The sequence below is a fragment of the Pantherophis guttatus genome, chromosome 2 (genome assembly GCF_059756535.1).
Source record: "Pantherophis guttatus breed Tessera chromosome 2, ASM5975653v1, whole genome shotgun sequence".
Lineage (NCBI taxonomy): Eukaryota > Metazoa > Chordata > Lepidosauria > Squamata > Colubridae > Pantherophis > Pantherophis guttatus.
The window spans coordinates 247,768,553-247,796,335 of NC_142064.1; the positions used below are offsets into that span (position 1 = coordinate 247,768,553).

General features: G+C 39.4%; 1 protein-coding gene and 1 long non-coding RNA gene across 2 annotated transcripts in view; one reads left to right on the forward strand and one right to left on the reverse strand.

Annotated features, from left to right (window-relative positions):
• Positions 1 to 2,851: 2,851 nt before the first annotated feature.
• ACOX2 (acyl-CoA oxidase 2) overlaps positions 2,852 to 27,783 on the forward strand; it is a 32,737-nt gene continuing 7,805 nt past the window's right edge. Inside the window, exons 1-12 of the mRNA XM_034408773.3 lie at positions 2,852 to 3,038; positions 7,103 to 7,279; positions 9,483 to 9,645; positions 10,125 to 10,276; positions 12,865 to 12,972; positions 13,971 to 14,090; positions 15,108 to 15,223; positions 17,686 to 17,858; positions 20,101 to 20,263; positions 22,523 to 22,713; positions 23,759 to 23,920; positions 26,088 to 26,193. Coding sequence (XP_034264664.1) covers positions 7,120 to 7,279; positions 9,483 to 9,645; positions 10,125 to 10,276; positions 12,865 to 12,972; positions 13,971 to 14,090; positions 15,108 to 15,223; positions 17,686 to 17,858; positions 20,101 to 20,263; positions 22,523 to 22,713; positions 23,759 to 23,920; positions 26,088 to 26,193 — 1,614 coding nt within the window. The 5' untranslated portion in view covers positions 2,852 to 3,038; positions 7,103 to 7,119. The remainder of the gene's footprint in view (positions 3,039 to 7,102; positions 7,280 to 9,482; positions 9,646 to 10,124; positions 10,277 to 12,864; positions 12,973 to 13,970; positions 14,091 to 15,107; positions 15,224 to 17,685; positions 17,859 to 20,100; positions 20,264 to 22,522; positions 22,714 to 23,758; positions 23,921 to 26,087; positions 26,194 to 27,783) is intronic.
• LOC148115567 (uncharacterized) lies at positions 25,452 to 27,769 on the reverse strand. Its single transcript, XR_015731684.1, has 2 exons — positions 27,639 to 27,769; positions 25,452 to 26,424 (listed from the first exon to the last, which is right to left on the reverse strand). It is a non-coding gene; the product is annotated as an uncharacterized LOC148115567 (long non-coding RNA).

Genomic DNA, 27,783 nt, shown 5'->3' on the forward strand with positions numbered 1-27,783 from the left:
ATATTAGTGTTCTGATCATTCCCAGGTTGGAAGTTTACAGGAACTGATGGAATATTTGCTGAAATATGGCAAGGAACAGAAGAATCACTCAAGGTTTTAACCAAGCTATGCCAGCAAATCTGGAGAATGACACAGTGGCCAACAGACTGGAAGAGGTTAATTTACACTCCTATACTAAAAAAAAAAAAAAGGAGATTTAATAGAGCACACAGACTATAATACAATATCCTTAATTTCACATGCTAGCAAACTAATGTTTAGGATCTCCTAATGCGGATTAGAGTCCTACATGGAAAAAGTACATTCCTGACATTTAAATTAGTTTTAGAAAAGGCCAAGATATATGAGACATTATTGGGTTGGAAGAAATATCCATCTGCGTTCAAGTTCCAAATGGGGAGAAAGACACTGGAAACTTGGAGGCTGATTGGAAAGATGGTTTATTGAGGACCGGACCACATGAGTTTTAGGTCCCGTGCAGCTGAACACATGGAGTTGAGAGAAAGCGGTATTTATACCCTCTCTTGGGCCTTGCCCTTGAGCTTCCTGTTCCTGTGCAAGAAATGTATTGTATTGGTTGTCAGACTCCCAGGCGGCTATGCAGGGGTCATAACTAATAGGTTGTCTGATTTAATTTGGTTGAACCTTGCTAGGTGATGTAATGTCCCCAGGTGATTTCGCAATGCAGTGAGCCCTGCTGCTAGATGAGTAGAGGGCTAATCCTTTTATGTCCTGAGGGTCATGTCTTAATCCCATCACCCTGGAACTGAAGTTCTTGTAGATCTTGTAGATAGGCTGGCCCAGTTTTAATGTGCACCAAATATCTGATGGGGGCAGGGAGCTGCAGGGAGCTGCTCTTTGTCTTTAAAAACATGTTTCTCCTTTTCTCATCCAGGGAAATATAATATTCTGCCTTTTTAATATTTCCTAGAATATTTCATTCTTCTAGGAGAGGGGTGGGTGCTACCTTTCTACAATTGATACCATATATTACTTAGAACATAAAAAGAAAGAAGAAATTGTGTATCTTGGAGAAAATCTATGTGATCACTAGGAATCAAAAATGACTTAATGGCACGTAATAATCAATACATCATGTCTCTCAAATTCTAAATCTATAGACTACTGTTTGAAAGAATCAGTTCTTTGGGGAAATATATAGTAATCTTGCTTTTAATGTGTAGGTTCTTTATTGCTAAATCTCTCAGTAGACTTGCTTATTACCTCTTTGGAAGCCATAATACTTCAAAGGAATTATGCTAATCACTGTTTTATGTTGGTAACTCCCATTGTTGGAAAATAAAACAGTGATTTATTTAACAAAGCATGATTAAGCAAGGTAGGTCTTTGGAGTTTCTCACACTGTTTCATGCTTTGTTAAATAAATCACAATTAGCTCATTCTCACTGAGATACAAAGCCATAATGGTTTTACCACAACGGGCAGGGTCACAACCCCAAATCAAACGAATCACATATTACTTATAATGTACTTATATGTACAGCAGGGATGTGTATGTATCTGTACATACATGTATGTGTAGAATACTAATAGCACTTGGGCATCTTTGGAATACTTCAGTTTAATTGGTTGGATATCACTTTCTATACAATCTGTATAACAGATCTGTATAGTTTGTGAATTTCCAGGAATAAACCAGCATGGGAGTTGAAGTCCACACATCTTAAAGTTGCCAAGGTTAAGAAACACTGGGTTAAGATATGATCAAAATCACTCATCTGAGGGTGGACTTAAACTTGGATCTCTCCAGTCCCAGCCCAAATATTGTGTATTTATTCTCCATACTTTACAACAAAATAATGGTTAGCAACAAAGAGGCTTGTGAGTTCTAGTCCCACTTAGCCATGAAAGGCATCTTGGGCCAGAGACTTTCTCTCAGCCCAACCAACTTCCTAGGGTTGCTGTTATGGGAAAAAGAGGAAGGAGTATGTTTGTCGCCTTCAATTATGAATAAACAACAAAGGTGGAATAGTAATCAGATCTGCCATTTCTCTTTCTCACACTGTTCCTAGTGCAATGGCACCAATTCTCTGGTTAAGTGCTTACAGCAGCCATCTCAATCATCTATTCCCCAGAAATGTTGGACTTCAGAGCTCATAATTCCCAGTAGCATAGCCCAAAACTACCCACTCTGGACAGCTGATTGAAGAACCCTTCCTTCCTTCCTTCCTTCCTTCCTTCCTTCCTTCCTTCCTTCCTTCCTTCCTTCCTTCCCTCTTTTCTTCCTTCCTGCCTTCCCTCTTTCCTTCCTTCCTTCCTTCCTTCCCTCTTTTCTTCCTTCCTTCCCTCTTTCCTTCCTTCCTGCCTTCCCTCTTTCCTTCCTTCCTTCCTTCCTTCCTCCTTCCTTCCCCTTTTAAAAGCCTTCTTCTACTTGTGCCATATCGATCATTGGACGTTAGCGATCATGTTGGCGATCCTATTTTTATCAACAGCCGCACGAAAAAGTGCTGCTGAGTTTTGTCCAAATCAGTCCAGTCCTTTAGATTTTGATTTAAAAGCCTACACCTTTTAAGTAAGATACATTAGTCTGAAAAGGTACTACCAGACTACTCCTAATTTTTGCCTTTATAGTGACTCTGTAACTTTTCATTTTAATCCTTTTCTATATAAGGCTCCCATGTGGTACTATCTGCTAAACCAGTCCTTCCTTCCTTCCTTCCTTCCTTCCTTCCTTCCTTCCTTCCTTCCTTCCTTCCTCCTCTCTCTCTCTCTCTCTCTCCCCTGCCTTCGAAAAAAAACTGCTCTCCTTTCTCCCCTCCGCTCCTCAAAGCAGCCAATTCGATTTCCCAACCAGTTACTGTAACTTGCATTCCCTCCAGAAGGAAGCAGTAGCGACTCCACCAGAGAGAAAGAAAAAGAGAAAGCAGGGAATCATAGAGAAGAGAAGGAAGTCTGGAAAGGTTACTCTAATTTAGAAGTTCGATAACCGAGCGAGGGCAGCGCGCTGGGATTTCTTTTCTTTTCTTTTCTTTTTTCTTTTCTTTTTTTCTTTTTTTTTTTTTTGGAAAGCCGGCAAGGTAAGTGGACCCGGGTCCGAGGTGGGCATCCAAGCCAAGGCAAACGGGACGCGTCTGTCACCGTTCACTGATCGAAAGGAATGGAAATGATTTCTTCTTGAAAGTTTCTTGAAAGTTTCTGCGAAGGATAATGACTTTCCCAAGTTGTGTCTTTTTTTTTTTTCCTGACGTTTCTGGGTGGGCTGCCTAGGTTTGTAAGATTAGGATGAGGTTGAATTGAGTTTTCTCCAAGAAATGAAAACGCATCTGCTTCTGCAGAACTGTCAGCTCGCTGGCTGGAGTTTGACCGACACAAAGTTGACAAAGCTTTGCGATGAGTAAAGCTGCAAAGAAAGCTTCAAGTGGGGGAAATGCTACCAGGGTTGCGATTCGAGGCACACTTCCTTGATAATTTGTATCTTTGGAGATTTAACTCCCCGAATAAGAAGTCTGTGCTGAGACAAGGCAATGTTGTCGTTCTTGTTTTTGCGCGCTGAGACTTGTTGTTGCCTGCCAGTTAACTTGATAGAATTTATTTAGAGAAAACTCCTGTAAGTTTTCATTTGAAGTAGGCAGCTAAAGCTTCCCATGAATTTGTGGCTGAGCTAGCAACATCATAACTGAACCTCCCATAGGTTGCCTGCGATCTTCATTTCATTTCTTTGACGAGTTTCAATCATTCTTTTGGACTCTTCGATTTGGTTTTAGTGTAATAAATTATTCTCCCCCACACCCACCCTATCTTTTCTACTAAGTTGAAAGATGGCCTTGCAATGTCTTTTTCTCCTCTGGGCTTAAGGTTCATTCCTGTACATAAGCCCCATTCAATTCTGTGGGTTCAATTCATCTAAGGTGTTTGAGATAAGTTACACACTCCTTGACTTACGCATGCCTCTCTTTTGAGGTTGTCACATTGGAATAAGTTATACTTTCTTCTCCCTAATTATGCAGGTGTTTGAGCTACAAATGTGAGAAGTAACTGGCAAATTGCCTTGACAGCGTTGTGTAATGATCAGGGTTGAATGTAGTTTAAAAAGGCAAAATGGTGGTTATAGTAGCTTTGCCTCTTTTTTGTGTGTGTTGCATGGGAGACATACATTAAACATTGGTAGAGCTTTGATCACACTGTCATTTTGATCACTGTCTCTTTCGTGGATGCCTTTTATCAAATAGGATCCATTCTATGACTGCCTTGGTCCACCTGCCATCAATTCTTCTTGCTATGTGGCCAGCCCATTTCCATTTCAATTCTTTTACTCTCTTGATGATATTGTATACTTTTGTTTGTTCTCTAAGCCAAGTGCAGGCCTTTCTATCTTGTCTTGTGATGCCGAGCATGTTATCTTTCCATGGCTCTTTGCGCCATTCGTAGCTTTTGTATGGATTGTGAGGTTAGTGTCCATGTTTCACTGGCATATGTTAGAGCAGGAGGTAATATACAAAAGGCTTTATTTTTCTTCTTTCACCTTGAACATTTGTCTTTCTCGTAGTGATCTATTAATGTGTCAATAGCACAGTGCAAAGGTTAATTTGTGCAGTGCAGTGCTTGTTAGTTGTCAGGTGGTATGAGATGGCTGACAAAAAAAAATAACAACCATTTAAAGATGACAGATTTTTTTTCAGTGGCTATCCTTCACAGTACTGTCTTTCTAATAGTCTTTTATAGGAAATAATATTTTCCACTCGGATGTCACAGAAAACATGAGCTGAAATGTTTTTCTAAAATTATATAGGTTATCAGATAGTATTGTGGGGATGTGAATATGCATTTTAGGAAACTTCCCAAGAAAAAGAAATGCCAGTATGTAATTATATAAAGATTCCTAAAGGTAAAGAATAAGCTGGAGTTTGATTAATAATGATTTATTAAATAACCCACAATTAAACAAATCCACATAGAGTGCCAAGCCAAAATAGGAAGTTTTTGTAGCTGGACATACATAGAAGGCTAAGCCAAAAACACATTCGAACTGGTCTACAGATTATGTTATCCCTCTGAAACACATGCAAAAGTCTCTTACCTTGAAACCTGTTTGACCTGTCTAGGGACTTAATAGTGAATAGTCTTGACCAGTGTGAGGAGGTGATGGTGGAATTTATTATTATGGAACCCTGACACAGTAATAAATTCACTCACACACACTTTCAAAGGAGATACAGAAAATCAGGATCTTATGCAGTAAAGGTAGTCCTTGGTTATTAACCATTCATTCAGTGACTGTTTGAATTTACAAGGGCGGTGAATGGTGAAGTTTCTCAACATGAGGTCTCTTACAGTTTTGCTCTTAATCTCTTGCCAACAATATTAGAATAACAGAGTTGGAAGGGACCTTGGAGGTCTTGTAGTCCAACCCCCTGCTCAGGCAGGAAGCCCTATACCATTTCAAACAAATGGTTGTCCAATCTCTTCTTTAAAATTTCTGGTGTTGGAGGAACACATCCCTTTCCCTGACACATCACACATTTCTTTCCATGACATATCAATTTTCCATTGACCATTACTGACTGTAGGAGATGAGAAGCTGAGCCTGGGGGCAGGGTTAAATGTGTCATCAGTTTGGAATTACTACATTCCCTCAAGACTCCCAAATCCACCTTCCCCCCCGAAATTCAGTTGACCCTTACCTAGCACCAATTTGATTTGACCATTAGATCAGATTCTTGTGTATAGGTAGCATGTAACAAACGTTTAGTGCTTGGAAATCAGTTTCTGTTCCTGGTTACTTCGCCTGAGACTGACCAGCTGCATGATAGTTGTTATCTTTGGTATCTGGTATCCAGACTTGCTCAGCTGGCTTTCTTGCTTTCACTGATGTGATATCTTAATTTTTCCTCGGGTTCAAATTCTATTCATCTCTTTCCCCCACTATGTCAGTTCTTGAACATTTTTGAGATATTTCTGATTTGTGCTTGAATAAAGCAGAAGAATGCCTCATAAAAGCACTGTAGTTATAAATGCAACATCAATTCTTTGATGAGCTCCAGTTATTTTTGGCACATAAAAGGTGGATTGTTTCGATGCTTTCTTCAAGGACTATCCAAATCATTCAGTTTGCACTTAGCCCCCCTCCCCCCCGCTCCCCAGAAGCTGCTGATTGAAGCATTGAGGTGGTCGTGCCTTGGCCATTTCAGGTCCTCCTCACATCATCTAAAGCATACAAAGAATCTCTTCAGCAGTTTTATCTGAAAGGAACTGCCTTCTGGGCCTTCAGAGGTTTGCTCAGAAGTCATGGAGACAGCCCTAAAATGGTGGCTTCAAACCTTCAAGAGTTGTGGCTTTGTGAAATCTTAGTAGTAGATTTGGAGAAATGCTTTGGTTGCTTCACAAAGCATCTCGCCAAAGGATTTGTACAGATAGAGCTACAAAAGTGTATAGATCTGTTGCATAAAAATTATCAGATTCAATAGAATAGAATAGAATAGAATAGAATAGAATAGAATAGAATAGAATAGAATAGAATAGAATAGAATAGAATAGAATAGAATAGAACAGAATTCTTTATTGGCCAAGTGTGATTGGACACACAAGGAATTTGTCTTTGGTGTATATGCTCTCAGTATACATAAGGAGAATAAAATACATTCATCAAGAATAAACAGTATGTGCATAGTATAAACTTGGTGGCAAATTATTCCGTCCTTGAGCTGTCTGAAGTTTCCTGCAAGGTTAGGAAACAATTCTAAATGTGAGATTACTGAAATCTTGACCATTTAAAAATTATTTATTTACAGCATATAAAAATGTCGTGGGGGATTTGGCAACTGTGGCTCCACATTGCCAACAGAACATAATAATGGTATTGGTAATCACAATGAACAAGCTCATTCCCGAGAGTTAAGTAGAATATATCAAGTCAAATAGACTCTTGCACTGACAGCACAATCTAGAGAATGATTGTTCAGAATAAATCCCACTGTGTTTGAAATTGGTTATACCCAGCAGGAAAGTATAGATAAAATTGTTTTGACATTCTCCTAGACCCATTTCTAAGAAAGCCTCCTTTCTATACTCAAATTGTTGGTTAGTTACATATTTTTATGAGTTCTCAGAATCTAAGATAACTAATTTTGGATGCTTTTCACAGGTTCTAAAGTATTTAAAATGGAAGCAAAGAAAGCAAATATATTGTCTCCAAATTCTCTGGGACAAAATGTGAACCCTGATCTTGACATTGAAAGAAAAAATAACTCTTTCTCCATTGAGCACCTTACTAATATACTGGACGGTGGAACAAACAACACCAAGCTCCGGAGGGAAGTTGGTTAGTAGATAACTCAAAAGAACTCATGACAAATTATTATTTTTTTTAATTTGACTCCCTACATCTCTGTGTCTCTCTGTATCCTATATCTTTCTTTCTCTCTATCCTATGGACATCTTCCATCATTGCAATACTGCATATGTTTCTTCGTTTGTATGAATGTTTGTTTTAAGACTGGAGTTATCTCTTTGATTTTAAGCAGCCAAAAGAAGCAGCAAATATTAAAACCAGCCTAACTACTTTCTATGTAGTCTTTGGAACTTAGTTTATGAAATTATCAGTTTTAAAAGAGGAAAAAGTAAGTCCCTTGATCAAGGAGAAAAACACACACAAAAGTATGCATCCAGGATTCAGAAGGAAACCGTACCTTGGTTAGAGTTGAAGGAAGAATTTTTATGTTCTGAAAAGTTTCTGTTGCTGAAAATAAAAACATGTGGTTCAGCATTAGAAATATATTTTACATTCAGAAGTGTCCAAATTCAGTCTAATCCAGGAAGACTTTGTTCTGAAATTCTGAGCATACACAATAATCAGACCTAAATTAGTTAGGACAATGTTCTGATTCAGCAAAACCAGGGGTGAAATCCAGCAGGTTCTGACAGGTTCTGGAGAACTGGTAGCGAAAATTTTGAGTAGTTCGGAGAACTGGCAAATACTACCTCTGGCTGGCCCCAGAGTGGGGTGGGAATGGAGATTTTGCAATATCCTTCCCCCAGGAGTGGGGAGGGAATGGGGATTTTGGAGTATCCTGCTCCTGCCACACCAACAAGCCACGCCCACCAAGCCACACCACGCCCACCACGCCACACCCACAGAACCAGTAGTAAAAAAAAATTGTATTTCACCACTGAGCAAAACCTGCGAGTTTTGCAACAAATTATCATTACACATATTATCTTCATATTTTCAAGAGGGAGATATGTAATATCACTGCATTCTTAGTGGTAATAGTTATTTCTTTGCCTTATGATACAAAATAGAATCTGAAATCTAATAGTAACAAAATCTTTTTCAATCTGCAATTTGTCCTTCTTAGACCAAGGCTGAAGAACAGATCATGTGATACCTAAATGTCACGCCTAAATTAATTAAGGGCCTTTTAATTATGCTTTCACCTGATGAAAACTCCTGAAAACTTGGGTAAACTTTTATAGTACAGTAGTTGGTTTGGCTCTCATATATCATTGTGAAACTATGGTAATGTATTATTTAATGACCCAGGTTATTGTAAAAACTGTAATTTATTCTTTAGTAAGCCACTGCAACTATTGTTTTAAAAATAAATTAAGTCAATCTTTTTTACACACCACTCAAATTAAAAAAATATATATTCATCTTCAAAGAATTGTGCAGTTTTACTTGGCAAGATTTTTGGCAATAGTTTGCCCTGACCTTCTTACTAGGGATGAAAGAGAGTGACTGGCCCAAGGTCTCCCTGCTAGCAGGACTAGAACTCAAGATCTCCAACTTTCTAGCCTTGATGCCTCAACCATTACACCCAGTGGTTTTTACTACCAGTTCTGTGGGTGTGGCTTGGTGGGCATGGCATGGCTTGGTGGGCGTGGCTTGGTGGGCGTGGCAGGGGAAGGATACTGCAAAATCTCCATTCTCTCCCCACTCCAGGGGAAGGATACTGCAAAATCTCCGTTTCCTCCCAATCAGCTGGGACTTGGGAGGCAGAGAATAGATGGGCGGGGTCAGTCAGAGGTAGTATTTACCGGTTCTCCAAACTACTCAAAATTTCCACTATCGGTTCTCCAGAACTGGTCAGAACCTGCTGAAACCCATCTCTGATTACACCCAACAGGATCTATTAAAGTCAAAGATGCTATAACATATTTTTAGCTGTAGCTTATGTCTTCTTCACTGCTTACTCTTGGCATTAAGTGGTGCATCCTAAATAAACCTGACCAAATTGTATGTTACATCATTTTGTGATTTCTTTGCCATTATATTGGACTTTTTACTCATTCAAAAGTACTTACTGATCAACATGCGAACATTATCTGTAGAGGCATCTGTTTTGGAAGTAGCAGCTAAGCTTCCCTCCAGTTTAAAATTGCAGAAACAACCAGAAATTCCTACAGTCATCTGCAATTCCCCTGGGAATTCTTTATGGCAGAATCTGAGGAGATAACTGAAGATGTTGTCATGCTCTTCCCATATCATCATGTGTTAAAAAGAATGCTTATATATTCAACAGAGGCTGTGCTCGAGGCTGATCCAGAGTTTAGCCAAGAAAACCTGTATTTCCAGAACCAAAATGAAAGATATGAAAGTGCAGTCAGAAAAACTGTTTACCTCTCGCAAAAGATGGCTAAAATGGGATGGACTGTAGATGGCCCGGAACAGAACCTCTGCTTTAAGTAATTTTAATTCGGTAGTATATATTTTTTTGTAAATCAGTGGGGTCAGAAACACATTGTATTCCTTAACAGATTTGGAGATGTGCAATTGTAACCACATGTTACAAGCCACATGACTTACTGAAAGCAGTAGAGCTTACATGCCTAGGATTGCAATGTAAAACTAATTGTATTACTGGAAGCAATTAGAAATTAATTTTGCTTTCTGCTCTGAGTATTTTCTTGGAGGCTGTGCGCAGAGATAATGAGAGAGGCAAATGCGGCTTTCGAAAAGGGTTAGCAAGATTTATCAAATGGTTATGATTTTTTGAAAGGAGAAAACAACATCTAGAAATAGATCTCACTTATGGAGGCTAAACAAAGTTGCTCCACTGAAATTTTAAATTTCTAGCCTTCTCACTGTCTACTAATGAATTGTATATTGAATACGTGTTTGTGTGTCACTGTTGGGGGACATAATGGAATCTGTGTTTTTGCAGGTTTCTTAGTGACGATTTGGCATTTAACATACACGTAGTCTTTATGAAGAGCATTTTGGCTTTAGGCACCGATGAACAGATCAGCAAATGGATTCCCTTAGCAAACAAGATTTTCATCATAGGGACCTATGCCCAAACTGAATTGGGACATGGTAAGCACCATTGGCTGGCATCGTGATCCAGATCTCTGATTTCATAAACTCTATGTCAAAGATTATTAAGTGCCATTATTTGATATGAACTAATTTGCAACACCCACACCCACACACCCTTCACTCAACACCCAGGAAGACTGAAAGAAGCTGGATTTTTTTTTTTCAGTAGGACTTTTGTTGGGTCCTACTGAACAGCAAGAGAGAGGAGAAATTGCTCCATTTTGTGGCATCATCAGCTGAGTGCTTTCTCTTGTTTTCACATACACAATGAGGTTGGATTAAGAGGATGGCCTAAATGCAAATCAAGTGCTCTAATATCCAAGTTGCTTACTGAAATTTTGTGCAGAAGGCTCTAAGCATAACGCTTAGTGATTCTGAAATGGAAAGTAGGAGAGTAGCAGCCAAAGAAATGATTTTATCAGGTTTGCTCAATGGTGGCAACTTTAAAATATATAGAGTTCAACCCCAGAATTCCCCAGCCAGCAAGGTTGGGAGTTGAAATCCACACATCTTAATGTTACCAAGGTTTTACTGAAAGTTTTAACGATGGACCTGGAACTGGGATCCATTTCTTTGGGGCTGAGTAAACTTTTAAGAACAATAGCAACAATTTCACCCCATCATCTCCATTACATTTCCTTCATTCCTGATTTGCAGTATGCTATAAAACCTGTTTTTATAGCATATTTTCACCATGCAGTAGTTCCATTTGTCAAGGTAAATCTGTTTCTCGAGATGGCCTATTGCAGAGCTGTCAAACTCGCGGCCCTTGGGCCAGATGTGTCACACACTGGCTATGCCTACACCCAGTTTAGTGAAGTGGGAAAAAGTCACGATTACGTCATGTGACGATGCCGTGACGACACAAGTTTGACATCCATGGCCTACTGGTTAGTGCTTGTGATATCACATTTCTGCTACATAATCTTCACAGCAAATTTTGCCCCAGATGTTTATATTATTATTTAAATGTTATACAGCAGACAGTATAGGTGCATAAATCTGGCTCCGTGCACTTTTGTTGTTGTTGTTTTAAATGAAGCAGAAATGTATTTATGCTTCCTTAACTGATTAAACAATTTCACCCTTTGTGTGGGAGTAATAGCTAACAAGAGCAATAGTAAAACCTGTCATAGCATGACTGTTAGTAGAATGTTACCTCTTGATTTACCTTCAGTAGCTACAGAAATCTTTCAATCTGATTTTTGAACCTTGTTTTTACCACTTATTATACAGATTTAAATATAGAAACATAGAAAACTGACAGCAGAAAAAGACCGAGTGGTCCATCAAATCTGCCTTTGAGGGTGTGTAGTTTTTTTTAGAGAAGCTCTTGTTAATATGACTGTTTTTAATTGGTTATTGTTAGTGGTTATATTTTTAATTTGCAGAAGCTCTTGTTAACATGAACATTGTTCATTGCTTTTCATTTATTATTTTCTCCATTGTTGTATGGCCACTTCCCTTGTCAAATAGTATCCCGTCATCATCATTCTTCACAATCAATTGCAATGCAAATTGTGTTCAGAAAAATAATTATACAAATAGAATGTAACCCTAACCCTAACCCTAAAGAAATAAATATTCATAATCTCCATGTCTTGTATCCCGTTGGCTATAAGCATTTGAGAATAACCCAATGCTAAAGAAATAAATATTCTTAACCTCCATGTCTTCCAGGCAGTTGGCTACAAGCACTTGAGAATAACCTAATGCTTAGGTAAAGAGGCCTAGCAATTGACCAAACCAAAACAATACAAAGTCTAATATATAAAGTAGTTCTACGTTCCGGATTCTGCCTGAGCAGACCTCTTGCTTAATTAACTTTTAGTACAAAGTCCTTCCGTTCAGTTGTCCTTTACAATCACTGAGCAGTATGAGGCAGTGTCTGTCAACAGAAATGAGAGCAGAGTCCTTTCTCCAACTACCTATTGTGCCTGGTCCCTAAGTAATTTGGGGCCTTATAATAAGTTCACCTGGATAGGCACCCAGCCTTCCAGCCTATAACTAGAGAATAGGTGCAGAATTATGCTAATTTTGCCACAAAGGTTCAAGTTGATCTTTAGGTCAAAGCTGTGATCTCTGAAGGATGGAAAAATTAGTCATAGTAAATTGTTAGACAAATTCAACCAGACAGTGATTTTATGATTTTGTATAAATGTTTTAGAAACCTCATATTTATTGGTGTGCGTGTGTATGTGTTTTAAGAATTGACCTAGAAGTCCAGACAAAATGAGATTGTCATTCAATGAGTTCTTATACCAAGCTCTACTCCCAAAATCATGTTAGGAAATATTAAAATATTACAACCTTACTTTTAATTGAGATCTTTGCATGGTTGGAATTTGCTCACAAGAGAAACTTTGCGCAAATTTCATTCCTGAGAAAAGACAATCTAGGATTGCTAGCAAATCTTGCTAGCAAATGTCTATGGAGATTCTCAGTCATCTAGGTCATGGTTGTCCCAAAAGTGCTTTTTCAAAGTTCAACTGGACTTTGAAAAAGCACTTTTGGAAATAGTTAGAAATCTGCTGCTAGTTGTCGGGTATGCATAAAATTGTCTCTTTTATCTTTTTGTTGCAAAGGATCTAATCTTCGAGGCTTGGAGACCACAGCCACATTTGATGTGGCCACTCAGGAGTTTATCATAAACACGCCAACCTTCTCTGCCATGAAATGGTGGCCAGGAGACCGTAAGTACCAAGCATGATGGTGAATTGGAACTAAATGGAAGGAATTGCTAGATTCATTTCTTCTTTTGGGTAAGGTCCTGCCTCACCAGTCTTCTCAAGAAAGCAGAACTCTTGAAATGAAAGCCACTTCAAAAGGAACTTCTATTGGAAGATAGTGATAGCAAGAAGGTGTCGGCAGGAACTAAGGTTTTCCCGCTCAAACTGTAGGTTAAACCATTGCAAACAGAGCCCCTTGGTCTGTTGTGTGGATGTTTAGGTGGTTTAGGGGTAGGGAATTGTGGTGTGTGGGAGTGTGTTTGGAGATTGTTATGTGAGTTGGACCTGGTCTTTGGGTGTTAAGTGAATTTTGTTGTATGGGTATACTGTGTATACACATACAATGACAATAAAGTCATTATTATTATTATTATTATTATTATTATTATTATTATTATTATTATTATTCCAAAGTCCAGTCCATCATCGAGCCGATCCCGAGGTGTGAAGATGTTATGAAAAACTCAGGCCGAGAAGGTGATAAACACCAGTTTCCAAGGCAACGCTGCCACTCTCTTCCAGAGACAATATAAGGCAGATGGCTCGAAGCACATTCCTTTCCCCCTCTCCCAAGGTTCCTAAAGTTACAGCCAGGCAAAGCAAGGAATAGAAACAGAAACTTCATACAGAGATCCCCCACTCAAGCCTCCCCTGTCCCATCAGAATGACAGCGTCCCTATAGGAAGCTATGGGACCTGACATTTTGTTTACCTGCAGCCTTTATTAATGTGAAGGCTAAAACTTTCTTGATAGAATCATTGTTCGTTGAAAATATTCCAAAATCAGTGAGGACCAAGCAGTGAACTTTTCAAGTCAATTTCAAGTGTTTGGGTCTTGTCTTCTTTATGATGATTTTAACAATTAAATTGAATACTTAGTGACATTATATAGTAAGACCTGGGATATTCTGGTCCATTATTTTTAACCAAATGATAACTTCTTTTCTTCCCATCTTCTTGCAGTGGGCCGAACTGCAACTCATGCTGTGGTTTTTGCTCAACTTTATCTGAAAGGACGTTGTTATGGCATGCATCCATTCATTGTACAAATCCGCAGCCTCAGAGACCATTCTCCAGGTCAAGGTGATGTTTTTATGAAGCTCTTGGGAAGAGTAAGGCAGGAGTCTTTCCATTCTCCCAGATAGAAGAAGAAGAAGAAGAAGGAGAAGGAGAAGGAGAAGGAGAAGGAGAAGGAGAAGGAGAAGGAGAGGAAGAGGAGGAGGAGGAGGAGGAGGAGGAGGAGGAGGAGGAGGAGGAGGAGGAGGAGGACCCTTAACCAAAGAATGCTAAATTCATTTTTGATCTCTCTAGAACAGGGGTGTCAAACTCATGTCATGGCGGTGTCATGTGACGTATCCTGACCTTTTCCCCCTTCACTAAACTGGGTGTGGGCGTGCATCTGGCCTGGAGGCCGCAAGTTTGACAGCCCTGTTCTAGAAACTTCCTAGATAACAATGTAAGACTAGTCTGTAATTTCCTAGGTCTTTGTTTTTCCCTTTTCTGAAGACAGACTCAAGATGGGCTATCCTTCAGACATCTTGCACCCTAACTTCATCATTTCTCCTGGATTATTCATGGGTTTGGCCAAACCATTGATTAATTCCTTTATTATCCTAAAGTCAGTGGTGGGATTCAAGTAATTTAACAACCAGTTCTCTGCCCTAATGATTTCTTCCAACAACCAGTTTGCCAAACTGCTCAGAAAGTTAACAACCGGTTCTCCTGAAGTGGTGCGAACTGGCCGAATCCCACCACTGTCTAAAGTGTAATTCATCCCACCTTGGATATTTAAATGAAGAGGTACATCCTACCATGTTTCTAGCAATTTCAAAGATTCAATCTTTGAAGCTTATTCAATCTTTGAAGAGAAGGAAGCTTATTTCAATTTTTTTTTCTCTCTCTCTCCAAACCACCTAGCTTCCTATTCAACTTTTCCAGTGGTGGTTTTAAGGATTTCCCCTGCAAATCCTTCCAATACTTTCCTCCTTTTGCATTTCTTTTAACAGATTTGTTTTGTATCCCCAGTGTGCAATGGAAGATTTCCATTTTATGAAATCATGTTACTCACTGCTCTTTTTTATTATTATTATTATTCCTCAGGAATAACTGTAGGGGATATAGGTCCCAAAATGGGCTTTGAGAATATTGACAATGGCTTCCTCATCCTGAAGAATGTCCGTGTTCCAAGAGAAAACATGCTGGCCAAATTCTCTCAGGTATAGATAAATAATTTTCATGTATTCCAATCAGTTTCAGAGTATCAAAGGGCATAGAATTCTGACACCTGGTTCAGAATTTTGTCAGAATTTTAGTAAATTTTCCTCTCTCCTCTCCTCTCCTCTCCTCTCTCTCTCCCTCTCCTCTCCTCCGCTCTTTAATTTATAATTTAACAACATTGGAAGGGACCTTGGAGATCTTCTAGTTAAACCCCCTGCTTAGGCAGGAAACCCTACACCACTTCACACAAGTGGTTATCTAATCTCTTCTTTAAAACTTCCAGTGTTGGAGCATTTACAACTTCTGGAGGCAAGTTGTTCCATTTATTAATTGTTCTAACTCCCCTCCCCTCTCCCCTCCCCTCCCCTCCCCTCCCATCTCCTCTCTTTCCCTCCCCTCCCCTCTCCACACTACTCCATTCTACTGCACTATTTGAAATTGTAGTAGCCAGGGCTATAGAAGGTTGAAATGTAAAAAGTTGAACCCTGGGAATCCTACCTACTATTACTACTAGTATTGTTGTTTGCACAGTCAGCCAGATGTTTGGATTAAATTTGGCATCTTTATTTACCTATCGAGTCCTTCCCAAGGACCTGGGCAAGGCATGTTGTTGTTTGATAGTGTTAAAGGCATTGTTTCAGGAGTAAGCAGTTCCCAGCAAAGCTACCTTTTGCAATTGACTGGTGGTGATTTTGTCAATGACGAAAGTATTCAAATAGTGCTCCAGAGGTTTTTGGGATTTCCACCCAAGGCGCCTATTATTGTTGATACTATCTTTGCTTTCTCTTGCCACAGTCATTCTACTTCTACTTACAAGTCTTTGCATTAAGAGCCTTGGTGGCGCAGCGGACTAAAAACTGCTGTTAAAGTAGTACTTAGCTGCCAGCTGCCTGCAATTACTGCGAGTTCAATACTAAGCAGGTATATACAAAAGTATGAAGGCTATTGCTTAAAGCATTGTAAGCCGTCCTGAGTCTCTGGAGAAGGGCGGCATATAAATCGAACTAATTAATAAATAAATAAATAAATAAATAAATAAATAAATAAATAAATAAATTTTGTTATTTTCTCCAATTCTTTCTGGAGCCAACTAAACATATACCAATACCACAGTCAATCTAGACAGCATTTGTCAGCCCAAAAATATTTTGTGGAAGAACTAGTTTTGATTTTCCTTTTAAACATAAATTTAAAAAGGAACACTCAAATCGTTCAGCTTTTGTAATGGATTTTCCTTTTTAGTGTTATGTTGGGGAGAGTGTCCCAAAGGTGCTTTTTCCAAAAGCAACTGGACTTTGTTTCTCCAGAAGCTTCTTGGATGAGAAGCAAAATGTCTTGAAGGAAAAACTAAGTCTAGTTGCCTTTGGAAAAAGCACCTTTGGGAAAGCGTGTCTTGGATAGTTGAGAATCTCCATAGACATTGGTGAGGGGGGGGTGTTACTCTTTAGCTGAAGTACACTTTGGTTCACATTAAATATACCACAGTTCACCCATAATTTTCATATAGGATGAAGAAGCAAAATTGGCCCGTATTTGCTTCTCAGCCACAGTCTTCACTGGCAATTTTTGTTATTTCTGCTGTTTCTGCTAGTTTTTTGGAACTTAAAAGGTCCTTAAAAGGACCATGAGGTTGTGTGTGAAGCCAGGAGATCCTCGCGGATGTCTGGCTACCAGTCCGTCTGTTACTCATTTAGCACCACCCAGGAGGCACGTGTGACTTAAGGATTGCCACGGACACGAGTAACTTTGCCTCCTTATATACCCATACATGGGTACATTCCTGATCTCTTAAGATGCCGATTAAAGTCAAGAAATCCACCAATCTTGACAGCGTGTAAATTGATGGCCGATCATCAGAACACCACACAAAAGTGGATGGAGGCGTGGAATAGCTGTTCCCCCCAAAATGTCTCCGAGCATATCAGTCCTAGTAGTATACCTCCAGGATTTAGCCTACCCCGACACATATGGGTGACATATAATAGAATTAGAACAACTCATGGGGTGTGTGCTGACTCCCTGTATAAATGGGGAAAGATACCTTCAGCACAATGTGATTGCGGGGGCCCTCAACAGACTATCCACCATATAGCGAGGGAATGCCCTAACAGAAGGTATCCAGGAGATTCTAGGGACTTCCTCTGCATAACAACGGCAGCTACTGATTGGATCTCCAAACTCGACATTAAACTTTGAAATGTTATTTCTATTTTCCTTTTAGGTTTTCTTACTGCTTTTTTATTGTTTTAATTGTTTTTAACCTGTAAAAATGAAGTGTTTTAATATTGTGTGTGACCAACCATATGCTAAATAAATAAATAAATTCACTGGCAATGTTGCACTTTCTTTCTCATACTCACAAAATATGCAGGATTTAAGAATAAATTCTGAAAATTATTTTTTTCTTCATGCCCATCAGCTCTGTTCTCCAATACCTTTGTCTTTAAATCTGATCTTCCAGGTTCTACCAGATGGTCAATATAAGAAGCAAGGATCTGAGAAAATCAACTATTTTACTATGATTGTGATTCGTGTGAACATACTTCGGAGTTCAGTTATTCCCTGTCTGATGAAGGCTTGTACTATTGCTATCCGATATTCGGTGGTGCGTCGGCAATCTGAGTTAAAACCAGGGTATGATATGAAAAGAGAGAAATGCTTCTGTCTGAATGCTTAATTTCCCATAGTTACACATGCACACATAATGCTAATCTCTTTTTACAATATTGTTTTCAATTTTGGGCAGGGATAAGAAATTGGTACTGTTCTGTATGTTGCTAAACTACAATTTTCAGCACTTATTCTGAACTCTATTGCCTAGAATTGTTATAGAAGCATTATGCTTCTGCTCAAGCATGAGAAAATTGTTTTAGAAATATTAGGGGGGATTCCAAATGCCATACAATGTGATTTTCCCATGGATGTCATAGTCACAGCTCAACTCTCCCAACTTTGATCCATGTTGCTACCAAAGAAATGTTTTCCACAATATATTAGCATAAATCTAGGAAGTCACCTGGCATTGATAATTTATTTAATTCAATTCAATCAATATTGGTGGGTTTTGTTGTTGATTTATGTACTTCCAGGAAGTAATTTTTGATATGATTCTTTCTGATTGAAACAAAGCAGTCATTTTTATTTTTAAACAGGTCAAAGTCAATGAGCCAGGAAAATATAAATACAATTTACTGTCAATCATGAGAATAATAGCTTCAATTTTTTTCTTAGAAAGAGATGTATTCACTGACCCTTAGGCAGCATTTGGAGAAAATTGGTCAATCCTAAACCATTGTTTATATTATTACAATTCATAAAAAATACTAACAAGCCTTAAAGGGCTGGTTTTGTTTTTTGTTTTTTGCAGCCTTCGTGGAATTGAATGCAACATTTGATTTTATTGCTTTTATGTTATGGTAGAAATTGGAGAATCTACTGATAAAAGGCTGCTTTATCTTATTATTAATGCCCTTTGTAGCATATCCTGCTATGGTTCGGATTTGACTATGCTGGACCTCAATTTGCTATTTCTGTTTCTAGGGAGTTAGGTAAAAATGTGTTTTCCCAGCTCTTACTCTTACTTTGTATTTATATGCTTATATATATTTGCCAAAAATCTGACAAGAAAAATTATGGTTAGATGCATTAAAATGATGTAGTCATCATATCTTGTTTTAGATCTGGAATTAAGTTATTTACTACCTAAATGTTCGTATTGCAACAGCAATTCCTCATAGATCAGTTATGGCTGATAAAGAATCTGGTCCTTAAGAAGAGATTTACTCCACAAAAGCTGTTACTGGATGATTAAATATTAAAACAGACATTACCTAAACTTGGCAGTAGACAGTTCTTGGGAAGATAAAGGATGTATTTTTTTATATCCTGCCTTTATTATATTGATCAATAATTTGAGGCGGTGAACATATTAATACTTCTTTCTCCTCCTATTTTTTCCCCACAACAACACTGGGAGGTGAGTTGGAATAGAGCATGGGTGTCAAATTTGATCGCGTCACATGATGGACGTATTGAAACATTTTTTCCCTTTCCAGAGCTAGGGTGGGTGCATCCGGCCTGCTGGCTGCCAGTTTGATAGGCCTGGAGAGAATGACTGCTCTTCCAGCTAGCTTTGCATGCCTAGGAACTAGAACTCATGGTCTCCTGGTTTCTAGTCTGGTGCCTTAACCCAGGGGTGTCAAACTGGATTTCTCCAAGGGCGGGATCAGCATTGTAGTTGTCCTGCTGGCGGGGCGGGGGGGGGACGGACAGACGGCAGATAGGATGGACGCCTCCTGCAGCAATCTGCTGGCCAAAACAGGGGGTGCGGGGCACAGACAGCCCCCTGCATCTCATTTTTATTGGCAGAGTGCTGCAGAAGGCTGTCCAGGGTGAAAACGGGACACAGGGGGGCACAGCCCCCCCATGCCCCATTTTCACTAGTAGAGGCACCCCGGGCCAGTCCTTTGCTATTTCCAGGCTGGCCCCACAGGCCAGATCTAAGCACCCAGTGGGCAAATCCGGCCCATGGGCCTTGAGTTTGACTCCCCTGCCTTAACCAGTACACCAAACTGGCTATCTGGGATGAGGCAAATCCAAACTGTATCCCCCATGGCCAGCATGTCTCATGCTAATCTGCAGATGAAATAAAGAACTGTAACTTCACTTAACTGAACTGACCGATCTTTCCATTTTCCTATTGTGAAAAAGAGGGAAAAGAAGCTGAGATTTTGTGGTTTGCACTAACTTTGCTAATGGAAGCCAACAGTGTAATCAAGTGAAAGTAGAAAGCTCCTTCTGTTGTGAAGATAATTTGAAGATATGTGGGCAAAGTTTCCGTTCATCGTGGTTAACCCTCAATATTCCCTTTCCTCAGTGATCCAGAGGCTAAGATTTTAGACTATCAGACCCAGCAGCAGAAGCTTTTTCCTCAGCTGGCCACTGCCTATGCCTTTCATTTTATTTGCGACTATCTGCAGGACACTTTCCAGAAATGCTACAATCAGACCAAAGAAGGAAAATTTGACTTGCTTCCAGAGGTAATGTGAAAGAGACATATAGCATCTTCTCATGTATTTAGAAAACTGTTGGCCCATTTCATCAGTCAGCAAAATTGCTCTTCAGTATCCACTTCATATCCACTCAGAAAAAATATCTCATGGTCTTCAGTAAAAAAATTACTCACAAGTCAGTGACTGTTGAATTGGAGTTTGAGCTATGTCCTATGTCTTGAGAATCCAAATAAGGATGCTTAAAATATTAAAATACAGTATAAAATAGAAATACCCCATATACTTCAAACTCTTATGCAGGCACTGTACTCATACTCTGGTAGCAATTCCTGTAGGTTCAAGGTATGTGTTCTTTATAGATTTTAAAGATGTCATTATATCTAAAAATGAAAGATGGAACAATATGTTTCAATGTGGACTACATTTAACAAGCTTAGGCATTAACTTAATTTTGTTTCATTATTATTGTATAGCACTTAGACTTATATACCACTTTACAGTGCTTTACAGCCCCCTCTAAGCGGTGTACAGTCAGCATATTGCCCCCAACAATCTGGGTCCTCATTTTACCCACCTCAGAAGGATGGAAGGCCGAGTCAACCTTGAGCCTGGTGAGATTTGAATGCCAAATTGCAGGCAGCCGGCAGGCAGCAGAAGTAGCCTGCAGTACTGCACTCTAACCACTGCACCACTGTGGCTCATGGATCCCTTTTTTCTGTGGTTTGGTTTCTTTTTCATTTAGTATATACATGTCATCATTGTAATATCTAGAACAGTGTTTCTCAAACTTGGCAACTTTAAGATGTGACTGGGAAATTCTGGGAGTTGAAATCCATACATCTTAAAGTTGCCAAGTTTGAGCAGCATTGATTTAGATTTTTTAATTGAAATGTCATTTTTTATTGTTTTCTGTACTTCACTAATAAAATGATTTTTAAAAGCAATCCAAAGGGATTATTTCAGGAGGAATGTGATTGGAGCTTTTTCCTTGTTTGAAACAGAAGACTTTGGTTCAATGGACAGTTGTGGTTTCAAGAGATATTTGTGCATTGGCTTGTTTTACAACCACAAAACAAAGACTTCGGACATGGTCCAAGTAATGTTAAGAGCTTTTAAATCTGTTGTCCAGTATGGATGCTATTATTAATAGCAGTAATGCTTTTTTAATAGATGAAATATTGATTTAAGAAGGTAAAGAGAGTTTTAAGGGTGTGCTTAACTCTCTCCAGTATGAATCAGTGGGACTTGATCCAACCACTGGTAAGCATTTCTTGCCTACCTTTGAGCAAATAAAATCTTTTCCAAGCTGATGTCCTTCAGATTTGAGGGTCATTCCAATAGGAGGTTCTCAGACTTGCTGTTGCAAGACTTTTGAAGGCTAGAGAAGACTAACCTAAAGAAGTTTTACTTATTTATACTGCACTTGTTCCCTTCCCCAAATCCCTGGTCTGAATCTACCATATGAGCTGTGAATATAAAGTAGCAATAGATGTAAATTCATGAATGTACATGAGAAGAAAGAAAGTGTGCTTGCTTATTCATTTATTTTTCATATTCTCTATGGAAGTATTGGAGTTATATACCTTTTTTAAAAAAAAATAATTTACCATATTTTTCAAAGTATAAAACGTTCCGGACTATAAGACACACCTACCTTTTTTGATGAGGAAAACAAAACAAAAAAAAAGAAATCTGCCTCTGCTTCTGCCTCCCAGCAATTTTGCCTCATTGCAGCGAACAGCAAACAGCCTGCTTTACTTTCATTTTCATTTTTAGCATAGCTTGATTAGCACAAGAAAAAAAAAATCTGCTCCCAGAAATTTACCTCCTTGCAGCAAGCAGCAGAGGCCGGAGCAAAACAGCTGAGACCAAAACAGCTGAGAGTCGGGAGGCCGATCCAATCAACCTGTGCTAATTAGGCTGTGCTGAAGCTGAAATGAGCTGTTTCTTCTTGCTGCTTGCTGCAAGGAAGTAAACTGCTGGGAGGCAGAGGCCAAAGGGTGGGGGCCAGTGGGGGGGTGGAAAGATGCGCCTTATACTCCGAAAAATACGGTAATTTAATTTTTTTAAAAATGTCTTTGAGTCAGTGTTTCCTCCTGGCAACTTCATGGGCAAGTCCCTGCAGTTTTCTTGGCAAGATTTTGGAAGTGGTTTGCCATTGCCTCCTCCTTAAACTGAGAGAGAGGGACTGGCCCAAGGTCAGCCAGCTGGCTTTGTGCCCAAGTACAATTCACCACTATCTCAAACCAGATCTATCTTACCATTTTAATTTCTGCCATTTTGCAGCTTCACGCCCTGGCAGCAGGCATAAAAGTGATCACTACCGATTATTGCACAGCTGGAGTGGAGGTGTGTCGAAGGGCTTGCGGGGGACATGGCTACTCTCTTCTCAGTGGCCTGCCTTCCATTTATACGAAAGTGGTCCCGTCATGTACTTATGAGGGAGAAAATACTGTTCTCCTGCTGCAAACAGCCAGGTAACTTCAGTGAAAAAAATGTTACCTTTCATCTCTGAAGCCTTGCTAGAAACATCCTAGAACTAAGCAACCTAGAACTAAGAAGAAATTTTCTGACTCTTAGAACAATTAATCAGTGGAACAAGTTGCCTCCAGAAGTTGTGAATGCTCCAACACTGGAAGTTTTAAAGAAGAGATTGGACAACTATTTGTCTGAAATAGTTGGTATAGGATTTCCTACTTGATCAGGGGGTTGGACTAGAAGATCTCCAAGGTCCCTTCCAATTATTCTATTCTATTCTATTCTATTCTATTCTATTCTATTCTATTCTATTCTATTCTATTCTTAGTCCTAGTCCTAGTCCTAGTCCTAGTCCTAGTCCTAGTCCTAGTCCTAGTCCTATTATTTCTATTTCTATTGATTTCAGAAGCTTTTCCAGAATACCTTTTACAAGCACTTCTGCAGCTTGTTTATAAAGTGAGTGGTCTCTAGCAGTCCAGGTATTTGATTTTCCAGCACTTGCATATTATGAAAGGAGTTCCTGCAGGGAAATGCTGCAGGGAGAACTTTCACATTTGCCTTCTTACTTCTATGTGTGTATATTTCTGTACTTAAAGATGTGGAGCTATTACTGCTCATTGGCTCCAGAAATCTTATGGAACAGAATATCCAAGAACATTCCAACTTCTTAGGGGTCAAAGCTGCAAGAATACTTAAATTACAGCTTTTGTGAGAAAGGGAAAAAAATTGGCTGGACTGAGTGTCTCTCCCAGGTTCCAGAAAAGAATACTTTTTTCTTTCTTTTTTTATTGTGGTGGTTATCTTTAAAGGGACAGGGCTGAACTAAGGAATTAAGGAAATATAGTGGTGTAGCATTCATTCATAAGGAAACAGGGCAAATAATGTGAGCACAGATTACCTACATAGTAAAGATATTTTCTGTATTCTGATGTCCAAAAGTTATCTTTTTTTTGCATCCCTATTGTTTATCTCTGAAAATAATTGTCATCATTCAACACGTCTTAGGGTGTGTCTTGGTTTTCATTTTTCTTCTTTATTTTGTAGATTTCTTATAAAATGCTATGGAATGGCACAAATGGGCCAGCCACTTCCTTCATCAGTTGCCTACTTTTCTTCAGTGAATTTTGGAAAATGTCAAGCCCAGGAAAAAATGGATTTCTTAAATCCTGATATTTACACAGATGCCTATAAGCATCGAGCCCTCAGGTTGGTATAAAGAAACTGGGATAGAGTTTGATATATACAGGTAGTCTTTGACTTCCAACCACAACTGAGATCAGAATTTCCATTGCTAAGTGAATTCCACCTGATTTTATGACTTTTTTTAACACAGTCCTTAAGCAAGTCATTGCAGTTGTTAAGTGAATCATGCAGTCATTAAGCAAATTTGGCTTCCCCTGTTGACTTTACTTGTCAGAAGCCATCTGGGAAGGTCACAAATGATGCAGCTGTTATGCACTTGTAATGCTGCAGCTGTTGTAAATACATTCCAGGTCACAAGCGCCTGAATTTTGATCACATGATCTTAGGGATGCTGTGATGCTTGTTCAATGCAAGGACCCAGTTATAAGACACTTTTTTAAAGCACTGTTGTAACTTCAGTCAGTAAATGAATATTGCAGGTACATGTATTACATGCCAATCCAAAGGTTGGATAGTAAAAGATCAGAGAAAATTAAAGATGAGGCAGAATATTTACAGACCCCCTCGCATTCTGGACATAAATTGTTTCAATTCCTACCCTCAAAACAACGCTATAGAGCACTGCACACCAAGACAACTAGACACAAGAACAGTTTTTTCCCGAATGCCATCACTCTGCTAAACAAATAATTCCCTCAACACTGTCAAACTATTCACTAAGGCTGCATTACTATTACTATTAGACTATCACTAAGTGTTTTGCCTTATGATTCTTGACAAATTTATCTTGTCTTTTTATGTACACTGAGAGCACATGTACCAAAGACAAATTCCTTGTGTGTCCCATTACACTTGGCCAATAAAGAATTCTATTCTATTCTATTAATATAAGCTTCTTCCCGAACTCATACGTTCTTCAGTTGGTTCCCCTAACTCCTAAAGATTAAACAAATTGGTAATATTAATATAATAACAGGAGAAAATCTGTGTTGTCACTAAGAATTGACATCAACTAATAGTGCATCATCATTTTTTTAAAAAAACCTCTCATTCAGTACTATACTTACCCAAGGAAGATGATTCTTCATCTCCAAAGGAAGAATAAACTGGTGGGGGTGGAATCAAAAATAGAAATCTTGTGTAAAATTCAGTTTCCTACCTTGTCCATTTAAGGATGCCAATTGCAGCTGAAACCATACTGAAGATATTGTGTGCATGCTTCTGTCCACTGCCCCATTAAAGTCAAATGTTAACTACTGACTAAAATGAACTCCTTGTAAATTAAGATCCCCCTTTATAAAATTAAATGATTTACTGCATCACTCATCACTTTACCTCATAAACAAGAATGCACACATATTCTCATGGCCCATGCATGTGGTTTCCTCTCTCCTTCTAATAAAAGTGCAAAAATGAAAATAAAATAGAGATGGGATGAGGGACAGGGACAGGGATAGTACACCAGGGAGAAAGAAGTGGACGGGAGGAGGAGGAGAGGAGGAGGAGGAGGAGGAGATGGAGATGATACTTTTAGAAAACAGAATCTATGCAGGCCTGCTTTCCCAGCCAAGTAAACAGAATCAAAGGCTCCAGATTTGTTAGCAGGACTGTTTATAGTCAATTTCGTCTCCTGTCTCTAGCAGCTTCTATTTTCAAAAGGATGCCCCTGTCTCATTCATAAATAATTGGTTGGAAGAGGATTCTATTGAACTTGCTTTCTGGGAAGGCCACTGGATAAAATATTTTTAGATCTCATGACTTTGTCTTCAGGACTGCTGATGAAACACCTCAACTGATATAGTTTACCCATAGCATCATAATCACCTCCACTAATTAATATTTGGACCAAATACTCACATAGTCAGATCTTTACACCGATGGTACAGAAAAACAATCCATATTGAAATGTAACTATTTTATAAACATCAAGCAGAACCTGAGATTCCCATGTAGCATAATGGGAAAATTGTAAAGTTGCAACATGGTCTTTTGTTGGTGTATTGAATTGTTTTTGAATTGCAGTGAGGGTTATTTTATATATCACCGTGTTCAGAAAACTCTTTTGTTCACAATTCTTCATTCCAGAATTCCACCCTCCCGGGTCACTGCATCGGTAGATCAGTCCTCATCTTCTGCAATTAAGAGTATTTTTTAGAAATGAGGTAATCAATTTTTAAATTCGTTGAACATTTTGACATGTTAATATTTGTTCGCATTCTTCTCTTCTCAGGTTTACAAGAAATGCAGCAATGAAGCTTCAGCAGTTGGTTCAGGCAGGGAAAACACAGTACGAAGCCTGGAACCAGTGCACTGTGCAACTAGCAAGAGCTGCGATGGTTGGTAACTATGTTGTGCTTTTCCCTGATCAGTTATTTTGCCAGGAACCGAGAATCAACCAATTAAATTAAATTAGGCTCAGGCAACAAAGCCAAGGAAAATAAGGCCCTTCACACTTTGCAAAGCCAGCTTTCGTGTAGGAAGAATGGAAGGGAAAGATGGCATTGACTTTTTAAGCTTTAAGCTTCAAGGTGTGCCCGTTCTTTTTTCTAATCTGCCATGTCTTCTCCCTATTTTAAAAAGAAACTTTTAAAATTAATTTTTCACCCAAAATATGTCATCCAAAATTAGATATATATTAGTCGAGTCAGGTTTCATGCAGTTAGTAGGCTTTGGACTTATAACATTTGCTTCAGTTCTACTCTTCATCCTATCACTAGCATTCCCATATATTTTTTAAAAAATACATCTAGCATTTCCTAATTCAAGTTTCATCTAGAGCAGTGATGGCTAACCTTTTTGCTGTCACGTGCCAAAAGCGTGGGGAGCGTGGGGGGGATCACGCGTGCATGTGCCCACACCCATAATTCAATGCGCCCCACTCCCCCACTCATGCGCGTGCGACTCCCCCCTGCTCTGCCTGCTTTTGGCACACAATGGCACAGGGGGCCTGGTAGATCCGGTTTTTACCCTCCCCAGGCTCCAGAGGCTTTCTTGTGGGGGGTGGGACCGGAAGTCAGGAAGCGTGCCATTTCCAGCCTCCAGAGGGCCTCTGGGGGTGGGAGGAAAGCCTCTGGAGCCCAAAAAGCCTCTGGAGCCTGGGGAGAGCGAAAAACAGGCCTTCCAGTCCCACTGGAAGTCAGCAAATGGGCCATTTCTAGCCTCCGGGGGGCCTCCGGGGGTGGGGAAGGTTGTTTTTGCCCTCCCCAGTCTCCTAGAAAGCCTCTGGAGCTTGGGGAGAGCGAAAAATAGGCCTTTCCCCTGCCCCCAGATGCCCTCCCACTGGAGCTGAGCTAGGGCAATGCTTGCACAGGTGGCACGCATGCCATAGGTTCGCCATCATGGGTCTAGAGGCACAAACATGAAGCAGGAACATGATTCAAGAGCTGGGTAGCTGAAATGTTTGTTTCCAACAAGGACTAAAAGCACACAAGCTAACAAAATCTATCTGGAGCCAGCTGGCTGCTTTTACTCATACCTTGCTCTTGTTTAGCAAGAAGCCTCCTTGAAGAACATAGTTCTGCTTGCTTCCATATGCGGCTAAATCTGAGTTCTGGGGTTGTGCCTTGTCATCTGACTGCTCCAGCTGAACAGGAGATGCTTGCAACTGATCAGCTTCCACTGAATCCTGATTTACTAATTTCTGAAGCTGACAATCCTGAAGCACAGGCTCAGCTGGAGTAGCATTGTCATATTCTAGGTCAAAGGCAGACTGTGAATCGTGACTTATAACAATTGTCTAATTTGGTGTGTATATGTGTGTGTTAGAAGAACAGAGTCCTACCTTAAAATAAGCAGTGTTGGGTCATCTGTTTCCTGCATGGTCCACCAATTTGTTCTTTCTTAACTTTTCTGTTGACTTTCCTTTTTTGTAGTAATTTCTCAGGCCATGCATTTGGATCTGTTATATTTTCTCTGAGGAGTTAGGT